This window comes from Notothenia coriiceps, unplaced genomic scaffold (assembly GCF_000735185.1).
Source record: "Notothenia coriiceps isolate Sejong01 unplaced genomic scaffold, NC01 NC01_scaffold00023589, whole genome shotgun sequence".
In the NCBI taxonomy this organism is placed as follows: Eukaryota; Metazoa; Chordata; class Actinopteri; order Perciformes; family Nototheniidae; genus Notothenia; species Notothenia coriiceps.
The window spans coordinates 207,015-228,613 of record NW_011356290.1 but is presented as its reverse complement, the minus strand read 5'-3'; the positions used below and the strand labels follow the sequence as shown (position 1 = coordinate 228,613).

General features: G+C 40.2%; 1 protein-coding gene across 1 annotated transcript in view; it reads right to left on the bottom strand.

Annotated features, from left to right (window-relative positions):
• ephb2b (eph receptor B2b) overlaps positions 1 to 21,599 on the bottom strand; it is a 93,914-nt gene that overhangs the window by 7,072 nt on the left and 65,243 nt on the right. The window contains 6 exon segments of the mRNA XM_010781838.1: positions 12,544 to 12,791; positions 13,280 to 13,393; positions 14,943 to 15,007; positions 16,702 to 16,810; positions 18,598 to 18,760; positions 20,702 to 20,826. Of these exon segments, the coding sequence (XP_010780140.1) occupies positions 12,544 to 12,791; positions 13,280 to 13,393; positions 14,943 to 15,007; positions 16,702 to 16,810; positions 18,598 to 18,760; positions 20,702 to 20,826 (824 nt within the window).

Below are 21,599 nucleotides of genomic sequence, written 5' to 3'. Positions count from 1 at the left end.
TTAGAAAATTATAAAAGTAGGGTAGAGATGTGGAGATTATCCGGCTGAACAAAACGTGATCCGTCTCTTAAATGTGTGTCAACCACAGACCTTATTTCGAGCTATTTTCCTAAATCCTATGGAGACGAAGGAACCGGAAGGAGTTTACTTCCGGGTTTTAGGACGCGTCACTACGGTTCTCTATTGTCAAAGCATTTCATATATTCATTGCTATCGGGATGTTAAGAACATTCCATGGAATATAACAAAAAATGTTCCTGAAGTGAATTACCTACCCCACCTTTAAGCTTAATACTACAATGAAGGTGCAAGTGTTTTCTCCTCTTTTTTATGCAATTTTCGCCTTTGTTTTAGCAGCCGACTGAAGAGAATGGTATTAAAACAGTGAAAAGTGAACGTAGGAGGGAGAGAACATGTTAAACATAATAAAAATAGAAAATCCGGAGCTCACCTGGTAAAACGGGACCAAAGCCTCTGTCCTAACTGCAGTGGCCCTCTCCTGCATGTCTTCCCCTCTCTCTCTTCCTTTTGTGTTTATCTCCTGCTGTACTATTGAACAAGGCTAAAAAAGCACCAACAAAGGATGATATAGAAATGGAAATCGTAGCATTAAGCAGATGTGTAAAATAAATATGCTGCTCAGGTTCTTTGGCACAGTGACAGTTTGTGTTGTCGCTACTTGCAATGCTTACTGAATCCAGTTGAAGTTATTCATGCTGCTGGTAAAGTTCACTACCGAAGCCCACCTACACCCCCATGTTATGCTGGTCTGTGTATGATCAATGTCCGTCAATGCAGGCTGACCCGGAACTGTGAGTGATTCCCTGAGGAGGATCTGCAGGTATGTGCTGGGGAAAGGTTGTGGACCCTCGTGCTCTGATGGGAGATGGATGGACAGGCAGGCAGAAGAGCCACAGTGCAAACATTTCTGTAAATATCTCAAAATTACTACATTTTTATTAAGAAGAAATTGTTTAATTTACACTTTTGGGTGTTTCTCTTGGTATTCAAACCAGCTTAATTTAAACTCTAACTTTACATTACAAGTGCCTGACATTAGAGGCCTGAAGCTCACGTGTGTATCTGTTGTACAAAAAACAAAACCAAGATTAGATTTTTAACAACCATCAGTAGATAAACGTTCTATTTATTCAGATTTTTGGAGGGGTTTTATCCATATTTCTCGATCTGTTGAGTTGGGGACAATTATTTTCTAGGATAGTTTTATTAGATAAAGAAATGTATTCACACAAGTTGAACCAGCTCAAGGTAAAATACTGTCTTACATTTATTTTTGAACTCTTGTTTTATTTTATTTGTTAAGTGTTTCAGTTCTTCTCTGGGGCTAATTTACTGTTTTGGTTCAAGAGCCAGGCAGTGCAGTGCTACCATACAAATCTTTCAACTGGAAGACCATTGGGGTTCGCACCCAAATAATTTCCCCGGAGCAGGTGCACGACCCATGCGTGTGATGCTCGGGGCCAACAGAGCCTCGCTGCAGTGAAACGTGTCGCAGCCTCGGTGGCGGTCAGAGGGCTTGGCTCGGACCTCAGTCTGGTCCTCGGGGTGGATTTGACGAGAAAGTGGCACAACATCAAAAACAAAAAGCAAATCTGTCTCTGTCCTCCACGGCTGCCAGGGATTAGAAGGTTGTCCATTCAGCAAAACAGTGAAGCGGCGACTGTTCCCATTCCTCAACGCCAAGGCTGCTGGGTCGGGTCTATGCCGCCCCTGCTTTTTGACCTGGTATCCCCTGAAAGAATGAGTTTCCTCCTCAGTGCACCACAATGCACCGGGAAGCAAGGGCCAGGGCACGCGCCTGCTGTGATGTTAATTTAATGACAAGCTGCTGTTCGGATGGCAGGTCCAAAATGCAGAATAAAGGCTTGTTGTGTTTATGCTCCATTTTGTCGAGAAGGGGCCTCTCTGCCTGTCTTTCTGCTCTCTTCTGGGCACCAAACAGTGGAGCCTCTGTGACTACAGTGAAGCGGAGCGCTGCAAAAGACAAAAGTCTCCCTACTCGTCTCCACTTGGTGTCCCATTTGATCTCCTTCCTTGAGCTTGAGTGGGTTTTGGAGTTTGGGACGCGTCTCAAAAAGGCCAATTGAGTTTTCTTTAAAATAAAACGTTAGACTCATTAGTGAATTCCGGTTTACAAAACAACCTAGGTCTTTATTTTCTTAGTTTTGGCCGCCATTTCTATTGGTAATAATAACATTTGTTTGCACCAAAGTTCCTTGACGACATGTGGGAACGGGGCAAAAACATGAAAAAGAGGTCAGATGCAGCGAAAAACACGAGAAACTTGTTGGTCAGACAAGTTTAAAAAAAACATCCTTAACCAAATGAATTTGGAAGAGAAAATGAGGACGAAAAGTAACTTAAAATTGTCTTCACAGTTTACAGAAATATATAACTTTGAGACACCATACTTAGTTTAGATGAGCTTACAGTCTGATGCAATAAGAAATTATTATCGACATTTCTGCTCATACTAAGGCTCCAAAATCCAAATCGCAGAAAGCAAAATATCTGGAAAATGCAAAAAAGTGATCTGATTTAAAGGGCCCTATTATGCTTTTTGGTGGTTTCCCTCTCCTGTATTGGGTAGGTTTTTGTGCATGTAAATGGTCTGCAAAGGTTAAAATCCCAAAGTTTCTCTCCTACACACTCACCATACAACGCTAGCTCATACCATAATGGTAAAACCAACTTTGTGTAGTCATGACGCTGCTGAAAGCTACAGTCCATGCTTCGGAAATGTCAGAAAAATGCTAATAAGTGAACCTGTATTTGACCCTGGGCAGATGGTGCTGACTAACCCTCCACTCGGGTGTAGAAGGTGTAAAAAGCAGCACATTAACGTACATGTATTGGCTATGAACACCAAGAGAGGATGGAAAAGGTCAAGTTCAGCCAAGTGTGTGTTCAATTACCCAGGATGCTTTGTGCCTCTGACGTCCCCAAGGACTTTCTTCTTGTGATATATTTAGTCATGCTTAGGTCTCGATAAATGGCTTTCTCATGAGGGGACATGCACATATAGCTCTGCACACATGTCTGCTAAGAGGAGGGGAGAGGAGAAAAATACAGGACAAATATTATAATTCTGAGAGAATTTTCTTTTTAACATTTATGGCTTTTAATATAAAACACATGATTTTGATTTTCATCTCAGTCAGTTGGGCAGAGCCACAGTAAAACAGCTATGTCAATATCTAAACATCAGTCACTGGTTAATTTTTCTAATGTGATTCAGAACACATGCTTATGACATTATAATAGTATCATGTGAGAACAGTTGGAAAACTCAAACTTTGAATGCTAGTGCGGGCGTCCATTAGCCCTGAGTGTGAGGGATATTAACACCAACAGACTATGTCATACTTTCTCATGTATTTTCATGTACTCTAATGACACTAAGGCATTGCTGTTGGCTTAACAATAAAAGTACAAGAAAAAAAAGTCTATAGACATGCTGCTGTTTTTGTTAGGCTGCATTCAGCAAGGTGCAATGTCTATCATGTTAGCAAGTAAGCATGCTAACAGTTGCTAATAAGCGCTAAACAAAGCCATAAAATACAGCTGAGGCTGATGGGATTGCAATAATTTGAGCAGGGTTTTTGTCATAAATGTATGAGCATATTCGAGCTAGTGTTGGCGCTAGATGAAATCAGCAAATTCATTCTTGGCAATCTATCCAGTAGTTGTTCACACATTTCCCAGAAAAAAAAACATAAATGTGAACCTCATGGTGGCTCCAGAGGAAAAGTCAGAAGATTACCAAAGTTACAAGGATTTATCATCTGGGAACCATGATTTACTAAACCAAACTTCTTGCCAATCCATCCAATAGTTCTCAAGATATTTCAGCAAAAGCAGTTAATACCTCTAGGAAATGTGCAGCCTGTCGGTTAATAAAGATGTGAACACAATGTATCCATCCAGAGTTTGGCGAATGACACCTCAGGAGTGTAAAGCGGCCGTTAAAAGGATAAAAGAGTTGGTGGAGAGTTTTACATTTGACTGTTCAGCACAGGAGCTAGCAGTGGTTATGTAAGAGTGCCAGACTTCACTAATCCTTTTATAGCATGAGAGGAGCCTGCAGGGTTTCTCATCATCAAGACAAATCAGCCTCTAACACATCTGCGCTAGGCTGTGCATCCAAAAAACATACAGAAAAACACCCTATCAATGAAAGGGGTAATAATCCCCCTTGAAGTCGTGAATTATCAAGAAAGATCAGAGCTTTGTGTTATTTCTAGCTGCTCCATTTCATGCTTCTTATTCTTCTAATCTGCCAGTTTTAAAAACCTTATAACCTTTTCCAAAAATACATCATCATTTTGGATTATTATTATATTAAGCATCCATTGATGTCATGTGCTCACAAAGGAAAACAGTGCCATCATTCAAATGCTGTAAACGTCTAGTCAACGTTGCCAAGATGTTCAACTTCAACAAGAAGAGCAGGACACGTTTTGTACGTCATCTGAAAAAGAGCAAAAGCCTGTTGAATTTTGAAATAAAGCAAACACTGTAAAAAAAAAAACCGTGGCCACTCTCAGTGAGTTAATTGCTGTGGACGGTGAGTGCCAAGGCCTCCGAGCTGCAGACAATACGAGCTCTGTGGCGGAGACAATAAATCTGCTCTCTGAGTCAGAAGTTGCGGAAGTGCCGACATTAGAGAGCTGAAAGCTGTCGAAAGTTCAGGAGCGTGCACTCCAAAGGAAGAAATCACGCAGAAGAGCTTTGGAAAAAAAAAAAAAAGAAGCTTCCCCTCAGCCGGTGCTGCCTTTGAGGAACTCATTGTTAGCGTTGCCAGTGGGAGGCATGGCGGTTTCTGCTGGCATGTGTCGGCCTCACTCCTCGTCAGGGCCAGCTGGGTAGAGCAGAGGTGTCCACACTTTTTTCACCGAGGGCCACATACAGAAAAATATACGAAGGGCTGGGCCACTCACTAGAGGTATATCGCCTCATAAGTTCAGTTATAAGTTAACAAAATCAATCAAATGTAGGTAAATGATGATTGTGACTGTTGGCAGCTCATCCTTAAAACAGAAGAAGCCTCAGATTGATTATAATAAGGAGAAATAGGAAGGGTCTATTTCAAGCTTGTTATGTAATTAAGTCATTGGGATTTTTTCTTATCAACTAAAATGTTTGATGACTGAATTTATTTGAAAAGTGGTCTCATTAACACGTGAACACTACTGTGTAATATATTGTTACATTTATATTTAAGAAGTACAATACAAGACAAGCACAAGTTTCATTTGTGGGCCGTATTTCATATGCATTTTCAATTGGCTGAGGGCCGATTCAAAATGGTCCGCAGTTTGGACACCCTGGGTAAAGGGTGTGTGTCTTTGAGAGTTTAGATAACGGGCTGAAAGCTGCAGGTACTGGAAGGGGGAGTGTATGAGAGGGAGGTGAAGTTTGGGGGAGGGGACATGTCCAGCCTCTCTCTGTACAGTATGCTGGACCACCCGTGGAGCTCCCTTTGGACCCGGGCCAGATTCCCAGTGAAGCTTTTTGCATCACAGAGCGCGGATTGTCCCACACAAAGAGAGATCTGCCTCTTCCATCATGCAGCAAATAATTTTCAGAGCTTTAGCACACACTTATTATTAACAGAGTAGTGGTGAAGTTAACGTGATGACAACAATGTGGTTCAAATTCAAATACTACCCAAATGTGCTTTTGCCATATTCTTATGACTAAATCACATTTTGGGTAACACTGTTAGTCACATATTGCATAGAAAACCTTTCCAAATGCTGGCATTATATTAAAAATCTAAGCAGAACATTTTAAATATGTTTTGATGAAACTCTTTGTTGATTATCAAGACAAAATGTTAAAAAAAAAAAAGACTTGTTGATACTCTGCTTTTTCTCAGGTTAATGGATTTTAAATCATTTGGTCGTCCATACTTTTTTGGAAATCACGATGGACCCTGTAACTTTTAATGTTCATATTTTACAGACTACATAATAAAGTAGTGTCCAGGGTATTATAAGAGTATAGAGCTCTACCAATGCCAATGCCTAAAAGTGAAAAATGTGTTGTTTTTACACCTCATGATTTGAATCCTCCCGAAAATGATGGTATGTTTGTGTTTGTATGTTGCTTTTACCGCTTAGAATAGTTAACAAATTGTACGGTGTCCTTGGGTGTCATGAAAGGCACCTTAAATAAAATGTATTATTAATCAAATGTAACAGGTCCTTCCTTGGGTCATGTTGCACCCTTCGACCACCTTTCAGTAATCCTGCTGACAAACAAACCAAACTAAAAAACACAACCTCTTTGGCAGAGGGAATACATCCATTTAGACTCATGTAAAGAAAACAGAAATTAGTATAATTTCAGATGCCTTTTTCCCACTTCTGCCTGGAGTACACTGCTTCTGGTGTGATGAGACACTGATCCAATAATCATGGAGGGAAGAGACAGAGAATCAGAAATTATGAAAGTCGAAAGATTACACACAAACATTATCAGCCCATAACCTGTGTAAATACAGACCATACAGCTGTCATGGATTTAAGTCAACAAGTGTTTTATTCATGTTCAAATAAACTTAAAATTCAGCATGGTAAAACAAAAACACAGTATGTGGAAGGTGCTCTTTGTGTTGGTGGACAGTTCAATGACTCCCTCTGCAGGGCTTAAAGGGAATCGATCATTTCATTGCAGGGTTCACCAAGTTCAATTTAAAGGTCACCTATCATGCTATTTTTAGGCAATAGCATAGGTCTCAGATATATAAAAATATATAAAAAAACATGTCTATGAAGTGTTTTGCTCAAAATACCAAACAGATCACCCATTCTAGCCATGCCTCATATCACTCTATTTCACTTCCTGTTTCAAAAGTGCTGATTTGGGGTATAAAGCTTTATAAAAAAGATACAAAAAAAAAAGGAGGGGGCTGAGCTCATGGTGGACCCGGCAGCTACTGTCTAAACTAAATACTGCCGTGATGAAACGCCATATCATGGATTATCAAGGATTATTTCTGAAACAGTATGGAGCTCAAAGGCTTTCTCTCTTGCCGGTTATACCACAAGGTGAGTTCCTTTTTATTTCCTGCTTCTTCACACACATGCTCTCCTGTTAGCGATGCTAATGTAAACATGCACCGACCATATTACGTCCAAAACAGTCGGGCATTGTTTCTGATAGCAACGTTTCTGATAGGGCCGTGGGTCCACATTTCAGACATTACGTCATATCGGCCGCAAATCTGGATCAGCTCTGTTGTACCCCCGTTTTTAGAGATTTGGGTACGGAGGAAAAGAGAGAGGGTTTTATTTTCTGACGCTGCGTGAGTTCCCGACACACCGGGGACACATCTTTATNTCTTACAAGAAATGTATTTAGTTTTTTTTAGTGGGTTAGGGTTAGTGGTGCAGTGACGCGTCCTAATACCCGGAATAAGCTGCGCATGGGTACCTTCCTGTTCAGGAAGGTACCCATGCGCAGCTTATTCCGGGTATTAGGACGCGTCACTGCACCACTAACCCTAACCCACTAAAAAAAACTAAATACATTTCTTGTAAGATGCCAAACTGTGCTTTTTTGCTTACATATAAAACAGGAATATAAAAAGGATTTTAAAACAGTACAGATAAAAGGTCATTTGCTTTAGTAAATGTCAATTTAAACTTCAAATTGATTGCTTTGGCTCCATTGAAACAAACTATGAGGGCTTTTAATTTAAAAGGCTGTATTAGATTTGATGAAACTTGAATGGTTCCAATTGGGAGCTCAATATCTCATAAATGTACTCAGACCCCATTAATCTAGATTTGATTTAGTGGCAGTAGGTATTTAGTGTTTGATGATTTCATGGTTTTGTGTTGATAGATATTACTTTTAAGTTAACAATTTATGAGAGTATTCATTTTATCATCATATCCTTACAATTCAAAAAGAACACCAAGTGGTTATGAAACACAGTCATACATTTATTGTGCAGTACTGCTCACACACATGGCCTTCCAGCTGCCTTCATTTGATTATATTGAAAAACGGCGGGAGCTCGCTCAATTCAAAGCGCAGAATAATGTGGTAGTATTATGACTAGGTAACGTCTGTGTCAAGATGACTTCAACTAAGTGGTACCAAAAGGTTATGCAAAATGTCAACTATTGTGATTTTTAAAGAATCTTCTGTTGTTCATGAATGTACTCTTACAGTGATCATATTCATATATCTATTTACTGTGTCTCCATGCTTTAATGTTCAAAAAGCTCTTTATTTGTCTCATACTGCCTGTGCTGCAGCACCTCTTTTCACCCTCTGTCTGAAACCAGAGCCCAGTCTGCTCTGATTGGTTAGCTGACCAGCTATGTTGTGATTGGTCGACCGCTTAGAGATGAGTCCCTTTGTAAAACAAAGGGAAATATGTGTTTGTTTCACTGAATTTTACTTTAAGAACTAATTTATGCACCCTCTATTCAAAAAATAATTTGCTAAATTGATTCCCAATTCACAAATTTTAGAAAAATTATAATCATTTTATTGTGACATGTCTCCTTGTAACCCAACCCAGATGTGGCTAATGTAGAAAAGCTACTTATGGTATTAATTTCTGCGAAGAGGCCCTGCAAGACACTGAGGGCCAGGTCTGGGCTGGCCTCTGCAGGGCTAAGCCGGGGTCTGGCTGGCTGTCTACAGCTGTTCCCCTCCTCGGTTTGGTGAGGGGCTTTACCCCATGCATGGGGAGCGTCTGGAGCTCTGGTGCAGCTGTGCCTCCAACTGTGCACACCTGCACTCGCCCCACCACCCACCACGACGCCCGGAAAACCGGGGATTCCAGAGAATGGAGCCTGGGAGTTGGAGGAGGGCGTGAACTGACGGAAAGGCCAAGAGAGGGAGTTGGAAGGGCAGGGAGAGCAGTGCCCCGGGCGCCGCCATGTTAACTGCTGCATGACCGCTCCACTAGCCTATTTCTCATTCAAACAGTGCTGCTCATTAGCCTGGCGGATGCCTCTCCTCACGTCAAGCTGCTCTTCCTCGTGCACCATAGCAATTAAGCAAAATGCATTATTCATGGTGCCTTTCTCCCAAATACACATTGCAACTATATCTGTTTGCTGTGCTTGCATAAACTTTAATTGGCAGGATTCCTCCAGAGTATGTGAGGTTAAGTTAAGTGGAATAATTGAACTGTGTGAATTTCTATTAAATTAATGTTTTGTATCAAACATAGGCGTTTGTTCTTTTATAGCTTATAGTCGGTTCCAGGCACCGGTCCATCCCTGATTGATCTATTATCTTTGTCTCTCTACCCTGCAGGTGTTTTTCTGCAGGAGGTGACAATCCTTCAGCAGGCAGCTCAGCACAGACTTCAGTGACCATTTTACACCAGTCACCTCAAAGGAGACAAGAAACCGTGTTCAGAGGCTTTGACACTGTCAGCAATTGTTGTCATGAACTGTCACTGTCAGGAGACACAGAAGTTCCCTGTTGTTTTCAATCCAATGCGCTGTCAAATATGTTTAGCAAACATCTACATGTACACAAACACCCTTCACCGCGAGATCAAATTCCAAAAAGAGCTGATGCTTTGTGCCTCCGAGGTCGGGAGGCAGAATGCAAATAAAGCCTCACTCTCACCAGCGTGCTGACAGGAGCTCGCAGTCTTCTTCTTGAGGAAGTGTTTGATGTTGGCTTGCAACAGAGAGCTTAAACTCACTACTATTAAACAGTACAAAACTCCCCAACAAGATATTTCAGGCAATTTCAGGCAATTTCATAATGCTGTTTAGTTCTTTAATTTACATGAAATAAATGGTTCTTAATAATTGCCTGCCTATTTCACAATATACTACACATATGTAGAACAACTATTGATGGCATATTGCTTTTGTACTGCAGTTAAAGGGACCCTATTATGCTTTTATGGGGTTTTCCCTTTCCTGTAGTGTGTTATAAAGGTCTGCATGTAAATGGTGTGCAAAGGCTAACATTATTATTATTACATTATTACATTTCATTTAGCTGACACTTTTATCCAAAGCGACTTACAATTACCGATTACAGGGCATTCTCCCTGGAGTAACTAAGGGCTAAGTGCCTTACTGAAGGGAACACTAGTGGTGGTGTTCCTGGCGGGATTTGAACTCACAACCTTCCGATCTTCAGCCCACCTCACTATCCATGATTAGACCACTACTATCCCATAACATCCCAAATGTTCTCTCCCACACACACCCCCCCCCCACATATATCACTACGTAATACTCAAACTTCTATTGACTAGCGCTTCAATACATTTTACATGTCTAAGTGGTTGTCCAATCACAACAGAGCCAGCCAGCTAACCAATCAGAGTAGACTGGGCTCTGGTTTCAGACATAGGGTGAAAAGACGTGCTGCAGCACAGGCAGTAAGAGAGACATAAAGAGCTTTTTGAACATTAAAGAATGGAGACACACAATAGAAATATGAACATGAACATCTGCATAATAGGGCTCCCTAAAGAATATGGTGTACCACACGTTTTACTTCAGGAAAGGCAATGGCTCGTATTAATTATAATCTGGCATTGTGGCAAAACGCTGGCATACTCTCAGTGTTACATTAAATTGACAGTTCCCATTAAACCATTCAAAGTATAAAACTAAATTCTATAAATCTGAGGGAGGTCCTATTCTGCTTTTGTCAAAATTGAGAAGGGAGCTTTTTGAAAGCTTACGTTTTTTATTTCACTGAGTTCCAAAGACAGACGGTGAAAGTCTGTGTGGCATCTCATCTCATCTCATAGCTATCTTCATTTTTTTTTAAAAATCTGACATCTCATTTTAACTCTTGCAAAGTATTTAAATTATTGATGCAGGTAGTAAATGAGGGAGCATTGCCGGTTCTGTGCAGTATCTTTCTCTGGTTAGACTATGAACATTAAAAATCCCTTGAGCCTGTGAGCTCTGCATAATTCTTGTCAGGAAGTCAAGGAAACACAAGTGTGCAGTATTTTTTACGCATCCAGATACAGTGTTGAATAGTAAGTAGAGGACTAAGAGTGCAATGAATTCCATACAAAACTAGGTAAACATCAGACAGAATCAAAAGCCATGCAATCCCAAGACCCTGTTATTATGTGGATAATGGTATTGATTATTGGAACCGACATAACCTCTGAGGAACATATGATTGACCGTATTTTGTGAATGCCAGCAGGTATTTGAAGTGGTATTACTGAGCATGATTGTATAAACCGTGTCAAATTCTAAACAAATATGTGTGTAAATACAAGAGTTTGTGTGTGTCAGTGTTTGAATCATGAAGGTGAATCCTTGTTTATCAGATATCTGTCAAACGAAAGCACTACTCTCTTTTTTTATATAAAAATCACAATTGAAAGAGTACATTTCATTCAAGTATAACATTATAAACAATGTCTTTGCAAATATGTAACTTGAATTGAAAATTATTCATTTTACTGACTATAATGGCAATTAAATGTGAGCAGTTTGTTGATTAATGTCAATGCTGTGAGGAACAACAAAACATCACAACACGCACTTTGCATGCTGTCTTGTACATTTCTGACAGGAAGCTTGGCAGTTGTCAAAGTTAACAGACACTGACAAGCAGGGTTTTAAAACAACTCAAGCACTTCAATTGTAGAAGCATGTCAAAATAAAAGCTCTGAATCGAGTCCTCTCGGATTCAAAGCAGCGAAGCAGCTCATCTTGTCAGTCAGTGATGCTAATGCTCATGTTAGCTTATGTAGCTACAGTGCCGAGCTGTCAATAGTAGCAGCATTAGGAACAGTTTAATATAAAAACATTTTCAGCTTTATACATTATTACCAAATATGCAAATGTTATCTAAAATGTCACTTGTAAATTAAATCAGTATAGATCCAATATTGTTGATGTCAAATATACACATAATAAATACAAGTGTGATATTTTAATAAATGTGACTGGAATTTCTCTGTTTCCTGTCTGACCTGGCAGAAAAAAGCCACTTCACTAACTTATATTATCAGACATTTTCTATAAGACTAATCAATTTAAGTTTATTCCTGGCATAATCACACTTTGATTTATATTGTATAGACCACATGCCTGTAATTACTAACGTTTTTTAAAATATAAATTGTATATCTTACGTAAGACAGACCCTATAAAAACATGAATGTAGTTCGCTGACATCACCCATTGATTTCTGAAGAACCGTTGTAAAGCTGAATGTGGGTTGCTCCACCCATCACAATCTTAGCAATGCAAACTTCTCCCAACTCTTGGCTAATTCAAAACTGGTGAGATGGCAGCCTTGCCTTAAATCATTTCAATGGTTGAGGGTTGTCATAAAGGGAAAATTAGCCATAACTCCCATGCTGTAAACCGTTGATGTCTGCTGTGAAGTTGGCCAATTTAACATGGGCTTTTGGAAACATCCTTAAGAGGCCATTTAAGAATTAGCAATTGTACGTGTTAGCTTCATACTTCAGCACCAGATGCTGTTGCTTGGTGACACACATGAAGACAACACAAACAATCAAAAATAGTAGTTGCTTACTCTGAGGAAGGAGTCCAGAGAGCCGTTCTCCATGAACTCAGTGATGATCATGACAGGACTGCTCTTGGTGACCACGCCCTCCAGGTGGATGATGTTTGGATGGTCGAACTGGCCCATGATGCTGGCCTCGCTCAGGAAGTCTCGCCTCTGCTTTTCAGTGTAGCCAGTCTTCAGAGTTTTTATGGCCACAAACATCTCTCTTTTAGTCGGGAGCTTCAAGTTACCGCTGCAAACCTCTCCAAACTCTCCTGTGAAGAAATAGCATGAGAAAAAAAGCAATGGTTCTATTAAACTCAGGGCGATCTTATTTAGAAATCAAGTTATTTTATCCCTTAAATGGTTTCTGTTTCCTATGGGATATATGTATTTGATAGGTGTTGCTCATGTGTAAAATGTATGTAATAACTGTATGTGTATTGTACGGTGTACTATGGCTATTAATGGTGTTACATGGGTGTAATATGGGTCTAATAACAGTGTTATATAGGTGTAATAATAGTGTAACATGGATTCAACATGGGTGTATAAATGTGTAATATGGGTGTGTTGACAGTGTAGTAGGGGTGTAATATGGTGCTGCTACATGAGTTTGATTTTGGTCTAATAACAGTGTAACATAGGCATATAAGGGTGTAATAATGGTTTATCATGGGTGTAATAACTAATACATTTTCCAACATATTGAATATTGAAAGTGTGATATTCCATTCACGTTTCAGTCAGATCTTTCCATTACCTGCTCCGATGACCTGTTCAATCTTCACACAGGATATATCAATCTCCTTGGCAAACTCCCTCACAGCCTCGTTGGGGTCCTCATATGTAAACGGATCAATATATATCTTCATTCCTGGAGTCACTTGGAAAAAGAAAGAGCCTCTATAATATTTGGTTTCTGGTCATCCTTAGACTACTTTTACAGTCACATGTATCCAGGCACATTAACAGTTCCTCTTGCATTCACTCATTACATTTCCTGGAAGACATTAGGGTGATGAAGGTTAAGAGATGGAGGAGGTGGTGTAGTTACAAATGGTGGTTAAGACTAGTGTCTCGTGGCTACTTTGTATAGCGATTCAGTCAGCAAGGACAAGTTACTGCCCGTCTTCTTTGCTGTGATAAGGCATCCTCATCTCCTGTGAGTCATAGTGCCATTAACACTCAGGCGAGAAACCGGGGCCCTATATCAGCACCTCTCAGCTCCACTCCAAGAAATAAATTGGCCCTCTTAAGACCTGATGCCAGGTAAATTGGCTTAAGGTGGCCTTTAAGTGTGCAGGGACTTAAGTGGCCTGAGTTTTAAATCCGATTATTCGGCTCTCACCTCCACATCAGGCCTGAGGCTATTTGAATGGATGCTGAATTCATGCATTGGCTGGTGGAGAGCTAGAAGAACATGCACACCGCCTAACACCCTGGCACACTAAGCTGAAAAAAAAGTGCTGCAGAGATGAACAGATGGTGAGGATATGACCAGGAAAAAAACCCCATCACTAAAACCTCACAATCTCTTCCCAAGCTGAAGCAGTGTTCAACAGACCACCCTCCTTTAATGGCAAAGAGCACAAAAAACAGGGGCATGAACTGTTGACTGGTGAGAGGACAGGAGGCTCGCATTGGCTTCTGTTAATAGCTGTGAAATACCATGTCATACTGGCCCACATTTCTCTGAAGCACAGACTGGACTTCTTGGCACAGAGTGATCGGATTATATTGTGTTACCTTTAGAGTGGAATTAGCATAAACAGGAAGAAGCAGGGAGATGATTACACAATCAAATAAACAAATTAAAATGGGGTCATAAACTAGAGGAATTAAAGAGATCTGCGTTTTTCCATCCATGCAGAAGAACGATGGATTAGCTTTAATATCTTAGAAAAGGTCAAGAGGAAATTACTTCTCTTCCAGATTTATTTCTGTAATACTGTCATTTAAGCTCTCTGCTACTGTACCATATGAACCCAGGAAATCATTGAGATATCCCATTCATTCACACAGTCTTTAGAATTTTCCCAACAATGGAAAATGACGCATGTGGCATTAGCATGCTAATGGCGTTAACATGAGTGAAGACTGACCTATTTCCACCACAATGGATTTGGTTAACTATGAAACGTGATGAGCCACAGAACACACACTTGAAACTTGTTTTTTGATGTGGTTAAATCCGGGCTCCGAGCGAGCGGAGTCAAACAACAGACAGGATTACTCGCAAGGAGGGGGGGCAAATGAAGCTGTGCCGTGGTTGGGCCGTAGCCAAGGACACCAGCATGCAAGGTGGTAGCCATGGAGACAGGTGTGTGAGGCAGCGGAGGGGCTGAATGACAGCCATGGTGATGACTGTGTGAGTTGGTAGTCATGGAGACAGGTGTGTGCGGTGCTGATGGGGGTTTACTCACTGTGGCCGCTGGTGTAGTGCTGCAGTTTGTCCGTGTATTCTGAATCACCTCGTTCAAAGCCACGCCTCCTGGGGGAAAGACAAAGAACTCTAGCTCCGGTTCAAAAAGAGAGAGCAGGGAGGGGCAGGAACACAGATCAAACACCCCCAGGTGTACCTGCACTAAAGATACACTGACAGAGATCACAGGCAGAACCAGGGAGGCATTTGTTTGTTTGCTACAGTGGAAACAGCTGCCAGCTACACTACACAAATATTTATTCGATTTCCTCCACCTCTTCTGGGCAGATTTGTTCCAATTATTGGTCCATATCATAGATTCATACAAAATATCAGCAGTGGTTTTTTATACAGCCTTCAAAAGGTGACCGAAATGTTAGAAAAACCACATAAACATGCATTAATGCTCATCAATATCTAGTTATTTATAATACTGTGAACCCTGCACATCCCTCTGTATACTTTCCTCTTCAAGGTTACCTTTTTTTTTATCATCTGCACAGCTCTCCACTTCACATACACTCCATTACTGCATTCTTTTATTCAATTCTGAGTAATTTGTGTCTATGTATGCGCCATGCTGTACACACACGCAAATTCCTTATATGTGTACAACTACTTGGCAATAAACCTGATTCTGATTATCGTTGGAAGAAGAAAACACTGAAAGCTCCATTGACCAACAACACAGTGTTAGCAAGCCATCAATCACAAGGTAGGCTCCACAATAAAATGTTTACATCATTTTGTCAACACACTTTTCAAATTGAATGTTTTTCCAATACATTCAGCTTTTAGTGCCACATCAGTCGCTAGCCTTGTTCACCCCATTATAAGGGGAACTATTATTCAACACTAGCTTCAACACATTGGGGTATGTTCTTTAACTTCATTACCAATTTGTCAGCTAAGTTTTAACTGGCGAGAAGTTTGACAAGGACATATTCAAATATCTCTGTTAAGTCCCGTGATGGGCCATCACAGTGCATTAGAACTGTCCAACAGTTTGCAAAACTCTCAATCGCACACTCTTCCATTTTGTCCAGGCGATGTTCCCACAATAACCAAAAATGCAATGCGCAATGTGAAAAACTGAATTTCCGCTAGGGGATTAATAAAGAATGTCATATATGTTATCCTTTGCCATTAGTCTGTCATTATCCAAGAAAGAAGTATACTGCGGTATATCTACTAGCAAGATATAGTCAGAAATTCATCTTGTTCAATTTTGTCTGTGAATCAAAACAGTGAGCAGGAGCTAAGCTGCAGTTTTAATATGAGTGGCCCCAGCGGGAACTGAAACCCTAACCTTGGCAGAGTAACAACCATTTGATTCCTGCTGAGCTGGATCACCTACAGAAATATAATGTCAGCGATGTTGACCTATATGTGTTATTTCTGCTGCTGAAAGACTGGAATCTATTAAGAATTAATATCTTGGAAACCAGATGGTTTTATCTGAACAACTCACATTGAGAGTGAGTACATACAAGGAATTTGACTCGTTCTTTCTTTGCTCTGAATGAACTTACACACACTTCTTAGAGCAATTTCCAGAAGACATATATAAATAGACCTACAGACCTTATTCCATAGAAGCAGGTTAATACTGTCTGCTAACAAGCTAACAGACTTCATGCAACCTTGAATAGAAGCTAAACCACAAAAAAGGAACAAATATTCCACTCCACCAGCCTGTGTAACTATTTTGTTGGTTCACAGCATGCTTGTTTAAAGAGACTGAGACTCGACTGACTCACCGGTTGCAGACGATGATGATGACGACCACAGCGATGAGGAAGACCAAGCCCGCAGCTGCCGAGCCGATGATGAGAGGTAGCTTCTCCTGAATACTGGTGTTGTATTCCTCTGTAAAAAAGAAGAAACCCATACATAAACAGAGTGCCAAGCACACACACACAGTCAGAAGCTGTAACATATGGGTGAGCATCTGAGCCGTTGCATATGGAGCGGGCGATGGGTGACAGACGGACATATGGCCGGGTGAACCAGCGATTATCTTGGCATCTTGACTGACTGCATGGAAGATTTTTTCCAAAAGCTGAATGTGGTCAGATGCCGCAGATATGGACAAATCATCTGGCAGAAAGCGTGTGAAGTAAGGAGAGAGAGCATGTTTGGGTGCGACCCAGACGGATCAGGGAGCCAAGAGCAGGATCCAGACACTGAACGAGCCCACAGAGCAGAGCCAGGCCCTTCTCTGGAGCACTGGAAATGACACAACTTCCCAGTTTTTAGCCAGATACAATTATTAGTAAGATCCTCACATTTTTCTTTCTGCTTCTGGATAGCATGAATATTGTCTATTAGAAACCAAAAGGTATTATCGTCTACTACATCAATACTGTCTGAACATTAAATACATGGAGAAATAAAGCTCTATTATGTGTCAACAGTGTTACTTCATCTTCAGTATTTGTCAACATTCTCCTATAAAAACACATTTTCTATGACAAAAACGATGTTTTATATTTGTTACCACAGCAGCCTCTCTAGTAATGTGCCAAGAGGAAGATGTTTGGTATTTGACAAAACATTACTGCATTTTAATGTGTACCTATTTATGAAAAGCGTATATATACACCTATAAATGCTTAATATTAGGAATTAAGAGTAAAGTGTTACCCATAACTTTAACCAGAGAGGGAGAACTCTGCAAACCATTGCAGTTTCATCAAAGGCCTTTCACATTTGAATTGTTTAAAACTCTGAAATACAGCATTCATTCATTTGAGGTACCACTGGTAAAGTATTACAAAATAAATAACGGAACAGATAAGTGTTCACTTGGAATATCTGTAACATAAAAATCCAATTGATACAGAAAATAGGGTTTGAAAATAATGTTTATAGTGCAAACATTAAATGTTTATTATTTTTCCCTCCTGTTAAATGTTTTCAGAGCTGTATTAAAACAAAAGGATATTGTGACCTTAAACAAGAGTTATAAGTGTCTACTTGGAGCAGGAAACAACTTTTGGATGGGACACAGAATCCATTTAAAGAATAACTTTAAACTAATATACTTCCCTTTAAAAAAAGGTAAAAGCTAAATTCATTTAATCTTCAGTTTACTCAGTTTAGATATATCTGTAGCGCTGGGATCTGTGTGTGGCAGCATCAGATGTTGGTATGAAGGCTCAGGGTAATGATGGCCCTGGGCGCTGCAGGCTGAAGGAAATGAGATGTTCAGAGGGAAAAACCCAGGCCTGACTCCAACATTAGCCTGCACGATGATGTTTACTCAATATTCTCCCAGTCGTTTCTCTTCAGAGATAAGACAACTCCGACCTCATCCTTGACTCAAAGGCTTAGGATGAAAAATGGCAAAAGCTATCTTTGGCATAAAAATATGGCTTTCGTGTACCACATCGAGGAAAGAAATCATGAATGCTGGAATATGAATAACAAAATAATGACAGTATAACATGTGGGATGTTTTCTATTGCTGAGAAGGACATAATACATTCCATGCCATACTGATCTGGTTTTGGGATATTTGAACTGTTTACTCCACAACATGACTCCCTTCGTCCCCGCAGCTGTCTGCATCCATATCATGGTGGCTCGATGGGCAGCGCATGAGAGGCGACGACAGCTCTGCGTGCTTTTAGGAGCATTAGCTGAATTCTCACCCTCAGTCATGGTCTGGAAGTACAGTTTGCCACTGTAGCGTCCAAAGCCGGCCACGGTGCGCGCCCGGACCTGGAACACGTAGATGCTTCCTGGCTTCAGGCCGCGGATCACCACTGTGTTGGTCTGGCTCCTGATGGCGGTAGCATTAACCTCTGATTGGTCCTAGGAGAAGAAAAAGCAACATGGTAAATATTTAGAGTTGGTTATTGTGAAAGGTCACAAGAATAAAGGATTTGATAGGGTATGATGTTTATATAAAGTCTATGGGTTGGATCTGGGATACATGATACAACAGTATCACTAAGCTCAGCACTTTTTTTGGGGACAATTCTTTTGAAAGAAATAGCGCCATTAAACCATTACAAGGTGACACAAAACACAATTGGAATTGAATTATATGGAATAATTAAAATGTTTTGCATGTCATGTGTGTTCTTGGTTCTTGGAAGTATTGAACTGTCAAATTCTTTATTTGAAATGTTGAAGGGATCTTATCACCTCTGTTTTGACTTTTATTTGTAATATATTTATTTGTATATATTGTTGGTATACAAGCTAGTATTGTCGTATCAACATACTGTCCTGAGATGTGTATATCTTGCCTGGACTAAATAAAATTTAAATAAATAAAAAATACATAAATAAGCCATGTATAGGCAAATACAATTGTAAATGGTTTATTACTAAGCAAAAAAAAAATCCTACACTGAGACTGTAACTAAAATACTGAGAGCAGGGATGGTAGAGAAAAATCAGGGCTACTCCCATGAATTACCACATTGACCACAAGAGAGCAAATCACATGATTTGATATCAGAAAAAGAATGTTAGATAAAGCAGCAGGACTGAAAGAGGAGCACATCCAGCAGTTGCAGATAAGAAGGTAAATATGGTGGCAGTTTCAGGTCAGACGGGCCTTTCTGAGTCATGCCTTCTGATGATCAGAGCTGAATCTCACTGCGGTCCCCCTCTCCTCGATGCTGACAGGTCTGAGAGCGGAGAGTGAGACTCCTTTAGCTGCTGCCTTCAACCCGCTGCTCTCTGCACACTTCTGAGCCACAGCAGGGGCCGGGACAATTGTTTTGACAGCTCTCTCCAGCAGTGTCAGAAAAGGGGAATTATATTCAAATGTGGAACGGCTCAGCGTGTGGAAGAAAGCTAGACAAACGCTGCGTATACATGCGTGATTGTCTATGTCTGTGAAAGGGCTGCATGTATTTAAGTGATCATTTTGCATTGAATCAAAACAGCACATTTGTGACTGTTCTTGTGAGAAAGTATGGAGCTTGCCCCTCGAATACTATTTTTACAGCAGTCAGCGCATCATTGTTTCAACCGCAAGTCTCTGCACATCAATCCCCAGCGGCCCTACTGCGGGGCTGAGAGCCGTTTCCTTTTCCAGTGACTGACCGTGATTATAATTGGAAGAGAATGAGCAGAAGTTCTAAGCAACGTTCAGAAGCTCTGACTGTACGCCTCGTAGGACGTGCTGAAGATCCTGAGGGGGTATTCTGAATTTAAATAAATAACAGTTGTGGAAAAAGTACAGTATATGTGAGTTTACCAAAACATTATCGTCAAAATACTTAATTGCAAATAAAAGTCCTGAATTCAAAATCTTTCTTTAGTAAAAGTACAATATTATTATCAGAAAAATGTACTTAAAGTTAAAAAAGTTTAAATGTCCTTTATTTGCGTGTATAATTATTTTCATATATGTGACAATTTTAAATAATATTGTTGCATCAAGTAGCCTTTTACCATTTGATTTTTTCGTAAAATATTTGAATAATTTGAATCTTTTGTGAATTATAGAGTAAGTCAACTAGTTTATTTTTTAGAAATGCATTTGGTTAAAAGGAGCTAGTGTAAGGATGTTAAATAAATGTAGAAGAGTTAAATAACATTAATTTACTTTTAAATGTAGTGCAGTAAAAGTATGAAGTAGCATAAAAGTCCAATACCTCAAAAGTACTTGAGTAAATGTACTTAGTTATTTCCCACCTCTGTAAATAAAATATTAATTTTTACCATTAGGGTGGAATTGATTTAGTTGGATAGGGACAAAAGGATCAGTGAAGGCTTGGAGGAAGGATGCGATACCTTTTCATAACACAGGAGCTCGTAGTCCAGGATGACTCCATTGGGCTGGTCAGGCTGGGACCAGGAGAGGGTGATGCTGTCCACAGTGCGGCTGACCTGGTGCATGATGGATACTGTGGATGGAGCTGCGAGGAGACAAAGACAGTGTGTTAAGGATGAGTCAAATAAGTAAGTACATGCTTGACAGTCACGCATACTGAGTTTTACAGCATCTTTAATCTCGCAGCCAAACACCGGGTACTGCAAAGGTGTAATACGTAATGCCATAAAACCCATGTAATGTACTGCAGCCCGCCTTTTAGAGAGTCTCACGACGAGACATGCACTGCATGTTGGCAAGTTACAACACCGGCTAAACCACATAAGCAGCCTCCCGGGACTTCCCAGTGTCAACGGTGATTTTCATGTGATTCATTTACGCTTGTCAAACGGCTGATAACAGGCTATGTTCTTCAAGTAAATCATTTTAAAATCATTGGACCACCGTGCATTACATGCAGGAAACCCATTTGTATGGCACATAAATGAATACAAACAAATAGCGTGAGTCACAGGTGATACAACTGCTAGAGAACAGCTTAAATAGGTTTTCCAAGGCCTACAGCAGTGATCCACCCATGTAGTCCACGTGTACCTTCAGTCGTTATTCCCAATTGAATCTGTGATTTACAGAGTTCATTAACGTAGCAGAGGTTTTTCATACTATAAATCAAATGTGTTTTTAATAATTGCCAAAACTTTGCTAATCAATAAATCAGCATTTAGAAACCTAGAAACTTGCCTTATTTGGGTTGGTCTTTGCGAGAACTACTTCATCATCACCTTACATTTATTTCTGCGTATGAATTCGGGACACGTTGAAAGATTGAGATAGATGACTTTACAAATCTAGCTTTAG